At 33.3% G+C, this 13,423-nt stretch overlaps 1 protein-coding gene and 1 pseudogene across 1 annotated transcript; one reads left to right on the forward strand and one right to left on the reverse strand.

Annotated features, from left to right (window-relative positions):
• Nucleotides 1–455: 455 nt before the first annotated feature.
• On the reverse strand, nt 456–2,503 carry LOC125831105 (putative late blight resistance protein homolog R1C-3; annotated as a pseudogene).
• A 3,170-nt stretch (nt 2,504–5,673) lies between these two features.
• Nucleotides 5,674–12,580, forward strand: LOC125831106 (putative late blight resistance protein homolog R1A-3). Its single transcript, XM_049510293.1, has 2 exons — nt 5,674–5,752; nt 8,921–12,580. The coding sequence occupies exons 1-2, from the start codon at nt 5,696–5,698 to the stop codon at nt 12,578–12,580; spliced, it is 3,717 nt and encodes a 1,238-aa protein (XP_049366250.1). The 5' UTR covers nt 5,674–5,695.
• Nucleotides 12,581–13,423: the final 843 nt, after the last annotated feature.

Below are 13,423 nucleotides of genomic sequence, written 5' to 3' on the forward strand. Positions count from 1 at the left end.
GTACTTGTTAATATTTGCCGCTAACCTTAAGGTCGAAAAATTCAAATCCCCGCGAGACGTTCATTTTGACTTAACAATTTAACTAAACCGATCATCTCTTACAAAACTTAAGTATAAGTTTACAAAATATTTCGCTTAGATGAATATTTCTGCATATTATTTAAAATGGTCCTAACTAACAAATAGTTCAAATTTTGCAAGTTAAACTAAGTAAAAATTATTTTAGCCAAATAATTAATCGTCGGATAACCGCATTAGCGGATATTCTAGGTGCTTTAAAAACCTTCCTAGAATATTAATAGGAACCTCGAACTCCCTTAATAGTTTTCAATAGATTTACTGTTTTAGTCTTTTGAAAATAATAGTTTTCTTGATTTTTCTTAAAAATTAAGTGGCGACTCTAAAACCAGTCCAAAATATACTTTTTAAATAAAACACCTGTCATTCAGAAAATTTCACACTATCCAATTTAGAGATTTGAGATTCTGGAAAGTGACATCTTCCATGTTCCATTCTTTTTCCACCTCGATGATTGCGTATTCTAGACTTAGTTCTTGAAGGTTGGGTAGTCTAGCAATTCTTGACAATGAATCGGATGTCAAAGCGAGCCATTGCAACCTCATTTCTTCAAGCTCGAAGGGAAGCCGTGTGTATATTCATGGAATGAATCCCAAGAAGAAGCAGATAAATGGAGTTGTTCAAGTTTGTTAAGGACATCCAATCTTCAAAAACAAATCTTCTCTGCTGAACAATCTGGTAGTTGTTCGATATAGACTTCAAGGTTTTGAAGATTTGGAAACCTTTTGAAAACATCCTCCGTGTCTTCTGAACCGGGAAGGTAGAGCTCATATAATGTTCTCAAATTTTCTAACCTTAAATCCTCATCTAACACAGTTGGTTCGTTGATGTCCGGATCAAAGAGAGCACAACACTTCATCCGGACATCTCGTATCTTTGCAAGACTCCAAAAACAAGGCGATAGTATCATGCATGATCCCTCCAGGTTATCCATCACCAGAGTTTCTAGATTGCAGAGGTTTGAAAATGACGGAGGGAGAGCTTTAGCCCTCGTCCGAATGATTTAAGTACTTCAAATGAACGAGCATACAGGTTTCATTCAGCAAAGAATCTGTAAATGTTATGCCCTTCAAATCCAAACTTTTGAGAAGCCTCAAGTGTTTTAGGTGACTCTTGTAGGAAAGACAATCCTTAATCCCATCATACACCTTCAGAGAGAGGAGGTGTTTAACATAAGTATTCTTCTTTTCTGGATTAAACACTACAAAATTTTCATCCAAATGAAAGAGACGTTGATCATAACGAATGGTAATTCCTCGTGCCATCATACCAGAAGAAGAAGACAGAGCGTTTGAACCTCCTATGAAGTCAAACAACTTTTCCTTTCTAGATTTTATATAACAAAATTCATGCACAAGATCATGAATTTTGTAAATAGAATTATCGAAATTACCAAGCTACTCAAAATTAACTCATCCACTAGTTCTTCTGCACTTTTCATCTCAATCTGCTCCACAAGTCCGTCACCAATCCACAAATCTTTCAACTCACAGATCCATATATCTTCGTCCTTTGGATAACTTGCAAGGCAAACCAAACACGACTTCACGTGATCTGACAAATGGTCATAACTTAATTGAATAACCTTTACCACTTCCTCTTCATCCTTAAAAATAAAGGAACTCAAATTATTCAGAACTTCAACCCACAAAGCCTCTTTCTTTTCCTTCCTTGATATGACTCCACCAATTAAATCAAGTATTAAAGGAAGCCCATCACACTTTCGAGCTATCTTTTCTCCAACATCCTTTAGTTCATTAGGGCAACGTTCTTCTCCGAATACCCTTTTCTCTAATAACTCCCAACTTTCTTCTGATCTTAGCAATCGAAGATAAAGAGGATCACTGTGGCATTTTCCATGCAAAGCAACTTCCTTTTTCGGACTTGTTAAAATCACTCTGCTTCCTTTCTGAAATTCAGGAAAAGGTCTTGTTAGCTCATCGAATGTTGCAGTATCCCACATGTCATCCAAGACAATAAGGTACCGATGTCCATATAGTTTTTTCCGCAGCTTATCAACAACGTCATCATCTATGTCATCCTCATTGAATTTTTCTTTCAAACCAATAACTTGATTGAAAACTTTCTGCAACAACTTTTTGTCATTACGTTCCTGGTCGACTGTGCATCAAGTACAAACATCGAAATGATCAACAATGGACTTATCATTATATACTCTGTATGCCAAAGTAGTTTTTCCAAGCCCTGGCATGCCAACTATGGAAATGACATCTATCACAGTTGGTCCACTGGTGAGCTTCCTAATTATCCACTCTGTCTCCTCCTCAAAACCTACAATTATTTGACCAACTGTAGTTTCTAATTGAATAGCGTCAAGCTCATCCAGAAATTTCATGATTTTTTTGTGCTCTTCCACGCATTCAAATGTTTGTTCCGTGATTATTGAACTAACTTTGTCCAGCATGTCTGTACATTCCACAAAAATGAATTCACATGGCGCGCCTCTTGTCTTGCATTCTCCGCTTCATCACCCCTACCAACATCATAAATAACAGAAGAATCATAATAGGGGTTTGGGGGAAGGGAATAAGATTTTGGGCAACCATTCCAATGAATATATTGACGACCACATATATGACATAAAGGACATTCATCACCCAACCATGATTTATCCCAATCATCCATATCAATAAGAGTACCAAATTATTCAAAGAAAGAAAAAATAATAATTGTTGAAGAAAAACTAATTAAAAAAAGAAAAAAAATTAATAAAAAGAAAAAGTATAACTTAGAAGAATAGTTAATTTGTATGTCCTTGGCAGCGACGTCAAAAACTTGTTGCTCCCAATTGCACACGCAAGTGTACGCGGTCGTGCAAGTAATATAGTGGATCTTAAAAGTACCAGATTATCGAACCAAAATGACTTGTCAATTAACTATTTTTACTAAATTATACTGGTCTAATTATATATTTAAGAGTGCCAAAATAAAAGAATGCAAGAACAAAATAATAAAATTACTTACAATAGTTGGAAAATTCTAGGGCTGCAGCATGCAATGAATCTCATTTATCATATTTTTGGCTTAGAACTAATTTTAGTTGTCAAGTTACTGGTTTACAGGGTTAATTGTATGAGTCGGGTTCAGTACACCTCCAGTCGCCTACTCCAGTTAGCTATCTAACTATATCGTTGAGCGGAGATAAATAGACTAACTGGCGAGCATTTATATTTCACCCTGTTTCGTAACCAAGCAAGTTGTCCATCCGGACGTCACTCCTAAACACAAATCACCTCAATCAAATGGATCGATCGAGCTCTCTATATTCTCTGGTCTATCTAACCTCTCCTCTCCTGATTTTAAGATTAGACAATATATTTATCTCTAGATGGCCAGTCAAGAAATACTAAAACAAGAATATAGAAGTAACTTATAATGACAACCAAGAATTAATTCATAAATCTCAAATAATAAACATTTAATTTGTGGCTATAGCCCCAGAACAAGGGTGTTTAGCCACTAATCTCTAAGAAAACAACAAGAAGAAAAGAACCCTAAAAAGTATTGACGACTTTTTACTTGATGTCCTTTGATTGATCTCCTATAATTGAATGCCTCCAATAATTATTTCTATGGACTATTTATAGATATAGTAAATCTTAAATAAAATAATTGAGTCCAAAGCAAATTAGGAATTCAAAACCAAATGAAATTTGGTTCTCTTCTTTTTCGCGTGAAACTGTATTGCCGAACCGCCTCACGTGGCAAGGCCAATATCAATTGGCGTTCTTTGGCTATCTGCATATAAATATGAATATAATATTCAATTTAATCCATTAAACTGCTGCTTGATTTCCTTCTTCAACCTTTCATCTTTAATTCGTTTTGACTCAAACTTTTTTAACTTTACATCAATTTACTCCTATAAATAAAATACACTATTTAGCACAATTCATAAAATTAATGCTTAAAAAGAACAAATATAAATAATAAATATGTGGTAAATAATGATTAAAAATATATTTTTTTGGCCTCACATCAATAATCATACCTTAAGGTTGAGAAAATGGTCCAATGATTAATTAATTGGCTAAAGACAAACTTTTAGTATCATAATATTTTATAAAACATTTTCTAAGAAAATATTTTTCTTTGTACCAAACACACCCTTAACGTAATAAAGTATTAGTGTGTAAATGACTTTTCGTGCAATTATAGGGGCATCTTATGTCTTTTTTCCTTGATTAAAGAATATAAGATGATAATGTGTAACTTTTGATCACGAGACTAAAAAGAAAATATAAAAAGATGACTTTAGTCTAAAGTAGTCTTGTGAATTGTCTTTTTATATTGTCCAATTCTCAATGTCTAATTATTTCTTCTTTCTAATACCAATAATACTCCAATTCTCAATTCCTTTAAGCACTTCTCATACACAATTTTTTTGAAATATATTTATTTATTAAAATATTTGACTGGTCAATTTTTTTTTGTAGAAAAATGAGTTTTTTGATTTGTAAAAATAAGAAAAATGACTTTTCTAATGAAAGCAGGAGAAACAAGTTTCACAAATGACATTTTAAAACACCGCTTATTTTGAAATGGAGGGAGTAACACCTCACTGCTCAGACAAAATAGGAATCATAAAATTGCATGTTTTGACTTTTAAATGGGTTGGTCTTTAACTTTTGTCTTTTAACAATTAAATTTATACCTAATAAGATATAAGTTTTTTAGCAACGGAAATCATATCCCAACATAATTATAAAATTTTATGATACGAAAATATAAACTTATCCACCTAAATAAAGGGAAAGGTTAAAAATGCCCTTAAACTATGTGAAAAATGAACAAAAATGTCCTTGTCGTCAATACTTTCGTCCAAAAATACCCTTATTATTATTTAATGGGTCAAAATGCCCATTTTCCAAATAAATATATTATTTATTTTTTTAACACATTCTTTTTCTAATAATATATTTTTAAAAAATTAACAAATGTTTATCCTCCAATTCAGAAAAAAAATAATTAAAAAAAATATTTCTTATTTTATTATAATTATTTTTATCGTTATATAATAAAAAATAATGATGAATATACTATGATCTCATATATATGACATATATTATCCATCGAAAGGGTACATGAAGTTATCCTATTTTAATTGATAAAATGAGATTAAGAAGAAATTTTTTTCCCTATATTTTTATTTGTTAAAGTGATTTTAAAAGAAAGAAAACAAGAATAGGGTTCCTCAAATATATTTTAATTAGGAAGAAGATGTGTTCAAAAAGAAAAGAAATAATATATTTATTTTGGAAAATGATATTTTTGACCCATTTAGTAACTATAAGGGCATTTCTTGACTAAAGTATTGACTCCAAGACATTTTTGAACCAAAGTATTGACGGTAAAAACATTATTTTTGAGCCAAATTATAAATGGAGGGCCTTTTTATTCATTTCATATAATTTAAGGGCATATTTGACCCTTTTCCAAAAAATATATTCTAAAAGTGCAAATTAAGGACCAAATAAGAACCACACATTGAGACATTATCAGTAGCCTTATCTTCAAATTTCCTTTATTCTTAGTTTGATGTAAATTGTTTCTACTGAAAAAGAGAAGTTGAACTACTTTGGCTTGATTAGTGAGAATGGAAAGAGGAAAAGAAAATGAAGGACAAACAAAAGGGGAAGATAACAAATCATTGGTATGTTGTTTATAATATTTAATTATTTTTTTCATTCACATAATTAATGTTTCTTGTAAGTATGTTTGTTGCTTTGTGTAACTTAGATGGTGATTATAATCTTTATAACCTATAAGAATCGATGATTTAATCTTTTTGGTATAAGTTAAACTCCATGTACTAAATCATCTGCTATGGTTGATAAATGTAAGGGCAAGAATATAATCAAACCTTGTATTAGATCATGAGAATCGGGCCTTGGTGGCCTAAGTACAACATGTTTGGAATGGCTTAAGAATAGGGGTGACAAATGGGCGGGTTGGGTAAAATTTGGGCGGGTTGAAAATGGGTCAACATAAAATGGGTAATAATTCAACCCGCCCATATTTGATATAGGTAAAAATGGATTGGGTAAGAAATGGGTTGGGTAAAATACTAGTTTACCCATATTTACTCATATTTTCAAGATGTAAATAGTACTAGATCTACATAAGAATTCAACATGGAGAAAATATTTTTGTCTTTTTTTAGATGAAAATGCTTCATTTAATTTTATTGTATCATAAAAGTAAAAAAAAAATCCTATAATTTTTCAATATAAAATAAAATTATGTAATAACAAGGGGAAAACATTTTTAATTTCAAAAAGTAAATGAATATTTGCATTTTAGGACTAAAGCATGCTTAATGCACTTTAAGCAATGTCAATATTAATACATGATTTGCTTATTTTACCGGGAAAATGCATAAGTACCCCCAGCCTATACCCAAAATCCCAGAGACACACCTAATCTTTGCTAAGGTCCTATTACCTCCCCGAACTTATTTTATATGTAATATTCTACCCCTTTTTGGCCTACGTGGCACTATCTTGTGGGCCCAATGAATGTTGACAAATTTTTCAAGGATAGTGCCACGTAGGCCGAAAAGGGGTAGAATATTATAGATAAATTAAGGTCGGGGGGGGGGGGGTAATAGGACCTTAGTAAAGGTTAGGTGTGTCTCTGGAATTTCGGGTATAGGCTGGGGGGTACTTATGCATTTTCCCTATTTTACCCTATGTAAATGACTTTTCATGCAATTATAGGGGTATTTTATGTCTTTTTCCCTTGATTGAACGATATAAGATGATAATGCAGGTGTAACTTTTTGACCATGAGACTAAAAAGAAAATATAAAAATATGACTTTAGTCTAAAGTAGTCTTGTGAATTGTCTTTTTATATTGTCCAATTCTCAATGTCTAATTATTTCTTCTTTCTAGTACCAATAATACTCCAATTCTCAATTCCTCCAAGCACTTCTCATACACAATTTTTTGAAATATATATTTTTTAAAAAAAAAATTGATTGGTCAATTTTTTTCTTTAGAAAAATGAGTTTTAAATTTATAAAAATAAGGAAATGACTTTTCAAATGAAAGCAGGAGAAACAAGTTTCATAAGTGAAACACCTTAAACTATGTGAAATAAACAAAAATGTCATCCGTTTATAATTTGGTTCAAAATTACCCTTGCCTCATTATTTTCGTCCATAAACGCCTTTATTATTATTTAATGGGTCAAAAATGCCCTTCCAACTAAATATATTATTTATTTTCTTCTTAACACATATTTTTTCTAATAATATTTTTTAAAATTAGTGAATGTTTATCCTACTTCAATTTTTTTTAAAAAAAAAATTCTTATTTTATTATAATTATTTTTTATTGTTATATAAATGAAAATTAAAGATGGATATACTATGATGTTATATAGGTGACGAAAATTGATGGCAAGGACATTTTTGAGCCAAACTATAAATGAAGGATTTTTTGTTCATTTCACATAGTTTTAAAATATTTTTGACCCTTTTCCGAAAAATATATTCTTAAAAGGCAAAAGACCAATTAGGAACCCCACCTAGTGAGACATTATTAGTGGGCTAATCTTTAACACCTTTACAACTCTCAACTGGAAAAGAAAAGATTCTAATTACACCTTTGATTTTCCTTCATTCTTAGTTTGATGTAAATTGTTTCTCTTGAGAAGTTGAAAGGAAGGAATTTTTTTTTAAAACTACTTTAGCTTGATTAGTGAGAATGGAAAGAGGAAAAGAAAATGAAGGACCAACAAAAGGGGAAGATAACAAATCATTGGTATGTTGCATAACTATTTTTTTCATTCACATAATTAATATATTCTTGTAAGTATGTTTGTTGCTTTATGTCACTTAGATGGTGAATATAATCTTTATAACCTATAAGAATCAATGATTTAATCTTTCTGGTATAAGTTAAACTCTATGTACTAAATCATATGTTACGGTTGATAAATGTAAGGGCAAGAGATATAATCAAACCTTGTATTAGATCATGAGAATCGGGCCTTGGTGGCCTAAGTACAACATGTTTGGAATGGCTTAAGAATAGGGGTGACAAATGGGCGGGTTGGGTAAAATTTGGGCGGGTTGAAAATGGGTCAACATAAAATGGGTAATAATTCAACCCACCCATATTTGATATAGGTAAAGATGGATTGGGTAAGAAATGGGTTTGGTAAAATACTAGTTTACCCATATTTACTCATATTTTCATGAGTAAATAGTAATCTACTTAAGAATTCAACATGGAGAAAATATTTTAGTCGTTTTTTAGATGAAAATGTTTCATTTAGTTTTATTGTATCATAAAAGTAAAAAAAAAATCCTATAATTTTTCAATATAAAATAAAATTATGTAATAACAAGGGGAAAACATTTTTAATTTCAAAGTAAATGAATATTTGCATTCTAGGACTAAAACATGCTTAATGCACTTTAAGCAATGTCAATACTAATACATGATTTGCTTATTTTACCCTATATATTTATCATCCAATATAAAATTAAACAAATAAAAAAATATATAATTATAAGTAACAAAAGAAATGTACATTTAAAATATATATTTTGAAGGGCCAAAGACTTCAACTTTTCAATTATAGTAAAAAATAATTAGTTCTATTGGAGAGAACATAAAAAGCAAGAGAAAGTCCTCTGCACTTGTAACAGTTGCTTGTTGTAATGTAAGAGTAAAAATTAGAGTCAATCAAAACATGCCTGAGCTATCATGTTTTGGCGAGTTTCACAACTCAGTCGTTCCCTTTTTCTATCTAAACTATCTCCATCTATATATTAACATAATTTGAAACAACATTTGCTCTTTTGGCAGGTGCCATCCCGCGATGTACTTCATTGGAAGGACCTTGTCAATCTTCAATATTTCATATATGAGTTAGATTCGAGGCGTGTTCACAACTGTCTAATTGAAGAGTTGACATTGGAGCTGACGTGTGTGTCCGCATTTTGTCATCTTTATTACACTTTCTTTTTGGAAAGCTGTAATGACGAAATGTCAAATGAGATTCATGATTTGGTTCAGTCACTGTGTCATCCAAGTGGGGTAGACATGCAGCTGGTTAATGAAAAGCTTTGTGACCTCTTGGTGAAAATCAGAAGTTATATTAGCTCACATATATATGCTGAACCAAGTCGTGTAACAGCCATGACCGAGGATCGTTTCATTGAACTTTTAAATGCCATCCTCGAGTATTTCAAATGTCTAATCTGGTGTTGTTATGAATCAATGTTCCCATCAATGACTCAATATAATCTTCTTCAGAATGTAATTTACAATTTAAGAGATTTCCTTGAGTTGAAAGTAATTGGTTGTGTTGAGTATGAAACAATCGAATATGTCTTACCTCATCTTCAACTTATGGCTCTGAGAATAGTAAACTTCTGTTTTACTCTTTTGGATTGTCTACTTGAAGATTCAGATAAATCAGATGTCTCTCTAGTTGACCCCAAGCTAGCTAATCTACTTGTGGAGGTTATTCCTGTTGAACTGGAGGTTATGCTCATATGTTGTACAAATTTGAAAGGTTCAAAGTCGGAAGAAGTTGAGCAGCTCGTAGAAGCCTTTCCGGACATTCTTAGAGAAACTCTGATTCATCTACAAGAGCACATGGTTAATGTTCTTACTCCTAGCGCTTCTACGTGTAACATTCATGTCATGATAGAGTTCCTATTGATTATTCTTACTGATGTGCTCAAGGACGTTATTCGTCATGACAAATTGTTTGTTCTCTTGGCACGTGTTATAGAACTTACCAAGGAGGTATTCGTTCTTGTTCGCAACATAGAAGAGAATATGAATGAAGCAAGTGATGCAAACCTAAACTTGATGGAAAATATTGAACTCCTCAAGGAAGATCTCAAGAATGATTTCTTAAAAGCCCGTGCAGACTCGTCACAGCTCCGCTTCCCCATGAGTGATGGACCGCTCTTCATGACTCTTCTACTCATAAACTTAAATGACTTGGTCAATTCCAATGCTTATTCAGTTTCTTTGATAAAAGAAGAAATCGGGCAGGTGAAAAAAGACCTGGAAATCATAAGATCGTTCTTCGGGTATGTTGAGCAAACGTTTCATAGAGATCTTTGGACTCGTGTTCTAGATGTGGCATATGAGGCGGAACATGCCATAAACTCAATTCTTGCCCGAGATCATGGTTTATTGCAGCTTATCTTCATACTTCCTGATACCGTAGAAAAGATCAAGCTTGTCAAAACAGAGGTACAAGAGAAGATCCCCAGAAGAGGTGCAAATGCTCCCAACAAGCCGATTGAAAGAAACTCATCAATTACAGTTGGTAAAATAATCGTAGGTTTTGAGGAGGAGACAGAGTGGATAATTAGGAAACTCACCAGCGGACCAGCTGAGATAGATGTCATTTCCATAGTCGGCATGCCAGGGATTGGAAAAACTACTTTGGCTTACAGAGTGTATAATCATAAGTCGATTGTTGATCACTTCGATGTTTGTGCTTGGTGCACAGTCGACCAGGAACGTAATGAGAAAAAATTGTTGCAGAAAATTTTCAATCAAGTTATTGGTTTGAAAGAACAATTCAATGAGGATCATCACATAGATGATGACGTTGCTGATAAGCTGCGGAAACAACTATTTGGAAAACGGTACCTTATTGTCTTGGATGACATGTGGGATGCTGCAACATTGGATGAGCTAACAAGACCTTTTCCTGAATTACGGAAAGGAAGCAGAGTGATTTTAACAAGTCGAAAAAAGGAAGTGGCTTTGCATGGAAAATGCCACAGTGATCCTCTTTATCTTCAATTGCTAAGATCAGAAGAAAGTTGGGAGTTATTAGAGAAAAGGGTATTCGGAGAAGAACGTTGCCCTGATGAACTAAAGGATGTTGGAGAAAAGATAGCTCGAAAGTGTGATGGGCTTCCTTTAGTACTTGATCTAATCGGTGGAGTCATTTCACGGAAGGAAAAGAAAGAGGCTTTGTGGCTTGAAGTTCTGAATAATTTGAGTTCCTTTATTTTTAAGGATGAAGAGGAAGTGGTGAAGGTTATACAATTAAGTTATGACCATTTGTCGGATCACGTAAAGCCGTGTTTTGTTTGCCTTGCACGTTATCCAAAGGACAAAAATATAAGGATCTCTGAGTTGAAAGATTTGTGGATTTCTCAAGGATTTGTGCATCAGATTGAGATGAGAAGTGCAGAAGAAGTAGTGGATGAGTTAATTTCAAGTAGCTTGGTAATACCTTTCGATAATTCTATTTGCAAAATTCATGATCTTGTGCATGACTTTTGTTATATAAAATCTAGAAAGGAAAAGTTGTTTCACTTCATAGGATGTTTAAATGCTTCGTCTTCTTCTGGTATGATGGCACGAGGAATTACCATTCGTTGTGAAAATCTTTTGCGGTTTAATCGAAAAAAGGAGAATCCTATTGTGCTGCTTAATCGAGAAAAGGAGAATCCTTATGTTAAACACCTCCTCACTCTGAAGGTGATTTATGGGCTTGGGCATTGTCATCACCACAAGAGTCACCTAAAACACTTGAGGCTTCTCAAAAGTTTGGATTTGAAGGGCATAACATTGACAGATTCTTTGCTAAATGAAATTGGTATGCTCATTCATTTGAAGTACTTAATCATTCAAACTCAGGCTAACACTCTCCCTCCGTCATTTTCAAACCTCTGCAATCTAGAAACTCTGGTGGTCAAAAACCGGGAGGGATCATGCATGATATTATCTCCTTGGTTTTGGAGTCTTGCAAAGCTACGAGATGTGCGGATGGAGTATGGTGCTGTCTTTTGTCCGTACATCAACGAACCAACTGTGTTAGATGAGGATTTAAGGTTAGAAAATTTGAGAACATTATATGAGCTCTACCTTCCCGGTTTAGAAGACACGGAGGATATTATTTTCAAAAGGTTTACTAATCTTCAAAACCTTAGAGTCTGTATCGAACAACCAGAAGATTGTTCAGCAGAGAAGATTTGTTTTCCAAGATTGGATGTCCTTAACGAACTTGAACAACTCCGTTTATATTCTTTTTGGGATTCCTACAATGAATATACACACGGCTTCCCTTCGAGCTTGAAGAAAATGAAGTTGCTAGGGCTTGCTCTGACATACGATACACTTTCAAGAATTGCTAGACTACCCAACCTTCAAGAACTAATTCTAAAATGCACAATCATCAATGAGGGGAAAGAATGGAACATGGAAGATGTCACCTTCCAGAATCTCAAATATCTAAAATTGTATAGGGTGGAATTTTCTGAATGGCAGGTTGATGCAGAGAAATCCTTTCCCGTGCTCAAGAAACTAGACATACGTGAATGTTGTAAGCTTATGGAGATCCCAGACAGTTTTGGAGATATTGCGTCATTAGAGCTTATCAAAGTATGGCACAGCCCTCAGCTTAAAGTGTCGATCTTCAATATTAAGGAATATGTTGAAGTAATGACTGGAGAAGACAAGCTTAAGTTACACATCTTTGGTTGAGGTATGCTTCATTAACAGATTACTTTTACAAATGTTATGTGTTTTCCAATATTAGTTTTAACTTATACAATATATGTTCTTTGCAGATCAGATCAGATCGAGCTAGCGCATACAAATTCTCAAAACATGTATGCCTTCTTCCAACATTAATAACTGTTTATCAAGTATAAACAGTGCTTGCTATCAGCACTTGTGTTCTTTATTATAACGGATGAGATATTATATGCGTGCTTGCTTTTCATTACTATGTATTAGTTGTAATCTACAAACCATTATTTAGCCCATCTTGACTTGGGACATGATTGAGCAACGACACATTGATTCAGTCCATTCTGACCCATCCAAATTTTTGCCCATCTTGACTTAGGACATGACTAATAATGTTTTTCAAAGAAGTGTAAGTTCCATATATGGCTACTGAAGAACCAAAAATCAAAATCATCCCAATAAACACAACTTCCAAATATGAAGGCTTCTTGATCTTGAGGTAGCATAGGCATGGTAAGATTATCGGCACGGTAACGCCCAAAAGAGCGCCCGTAAATGTCATGACACATCCAAAGAATGGAACGGTTAACGCCACAATGGCAGTGCTAATGACTAAAAATGTTCTGATGAAGTAGCTTACGATAAATTTACTCTTTCGTAAAGGTAATTTATCTTCAATAGCCGTTGCAATTGGAGAGACGACAAGAGCATACTTTGTTATTGGATTAACGAGTGTCGTATATATCGCAATTTTTGAACTAATTTTCCCGATAGGGAGATTTAATGTTATTTGTGACATTAAATTTTGTCCATACATTAAGTACCCCATAGTTGCCATAGATCCATAGGTTATGG

This window comes from Solanum verrucosum, unplaced genomic scaffold (assembly GCF_900185275.1).
Source record: "Solanum verrucosum unplaced genomic scaffold, falcon-dt-bn FXZP01000049.1, whole genome shotgun sequence".
Taxonomy (NCBI): Eukaryota; Viridiplantae; Streptophyta; class Magnoliopsida; order Solanales; family Solanaceae; genus Solanum; species Solanum verrucosum.

Bases quoted from the DNA above. Each gene is read 5' to 3' on its own strand.
- LOC125831106 (XM_049510293.1), top strand. From the start codon at position 5,696: ATGGAAAGAGGAAAAGAAAATGAAGGACAAACAAAAGGGGAAGATAAC. The intron at 5,753-8,920 runs GTATGTTGTTTA...CTCTTTTGGCAG, and splicing joins GGGAAGATAACAAATCATTG to GTGCCATCCCGCGATGTACT.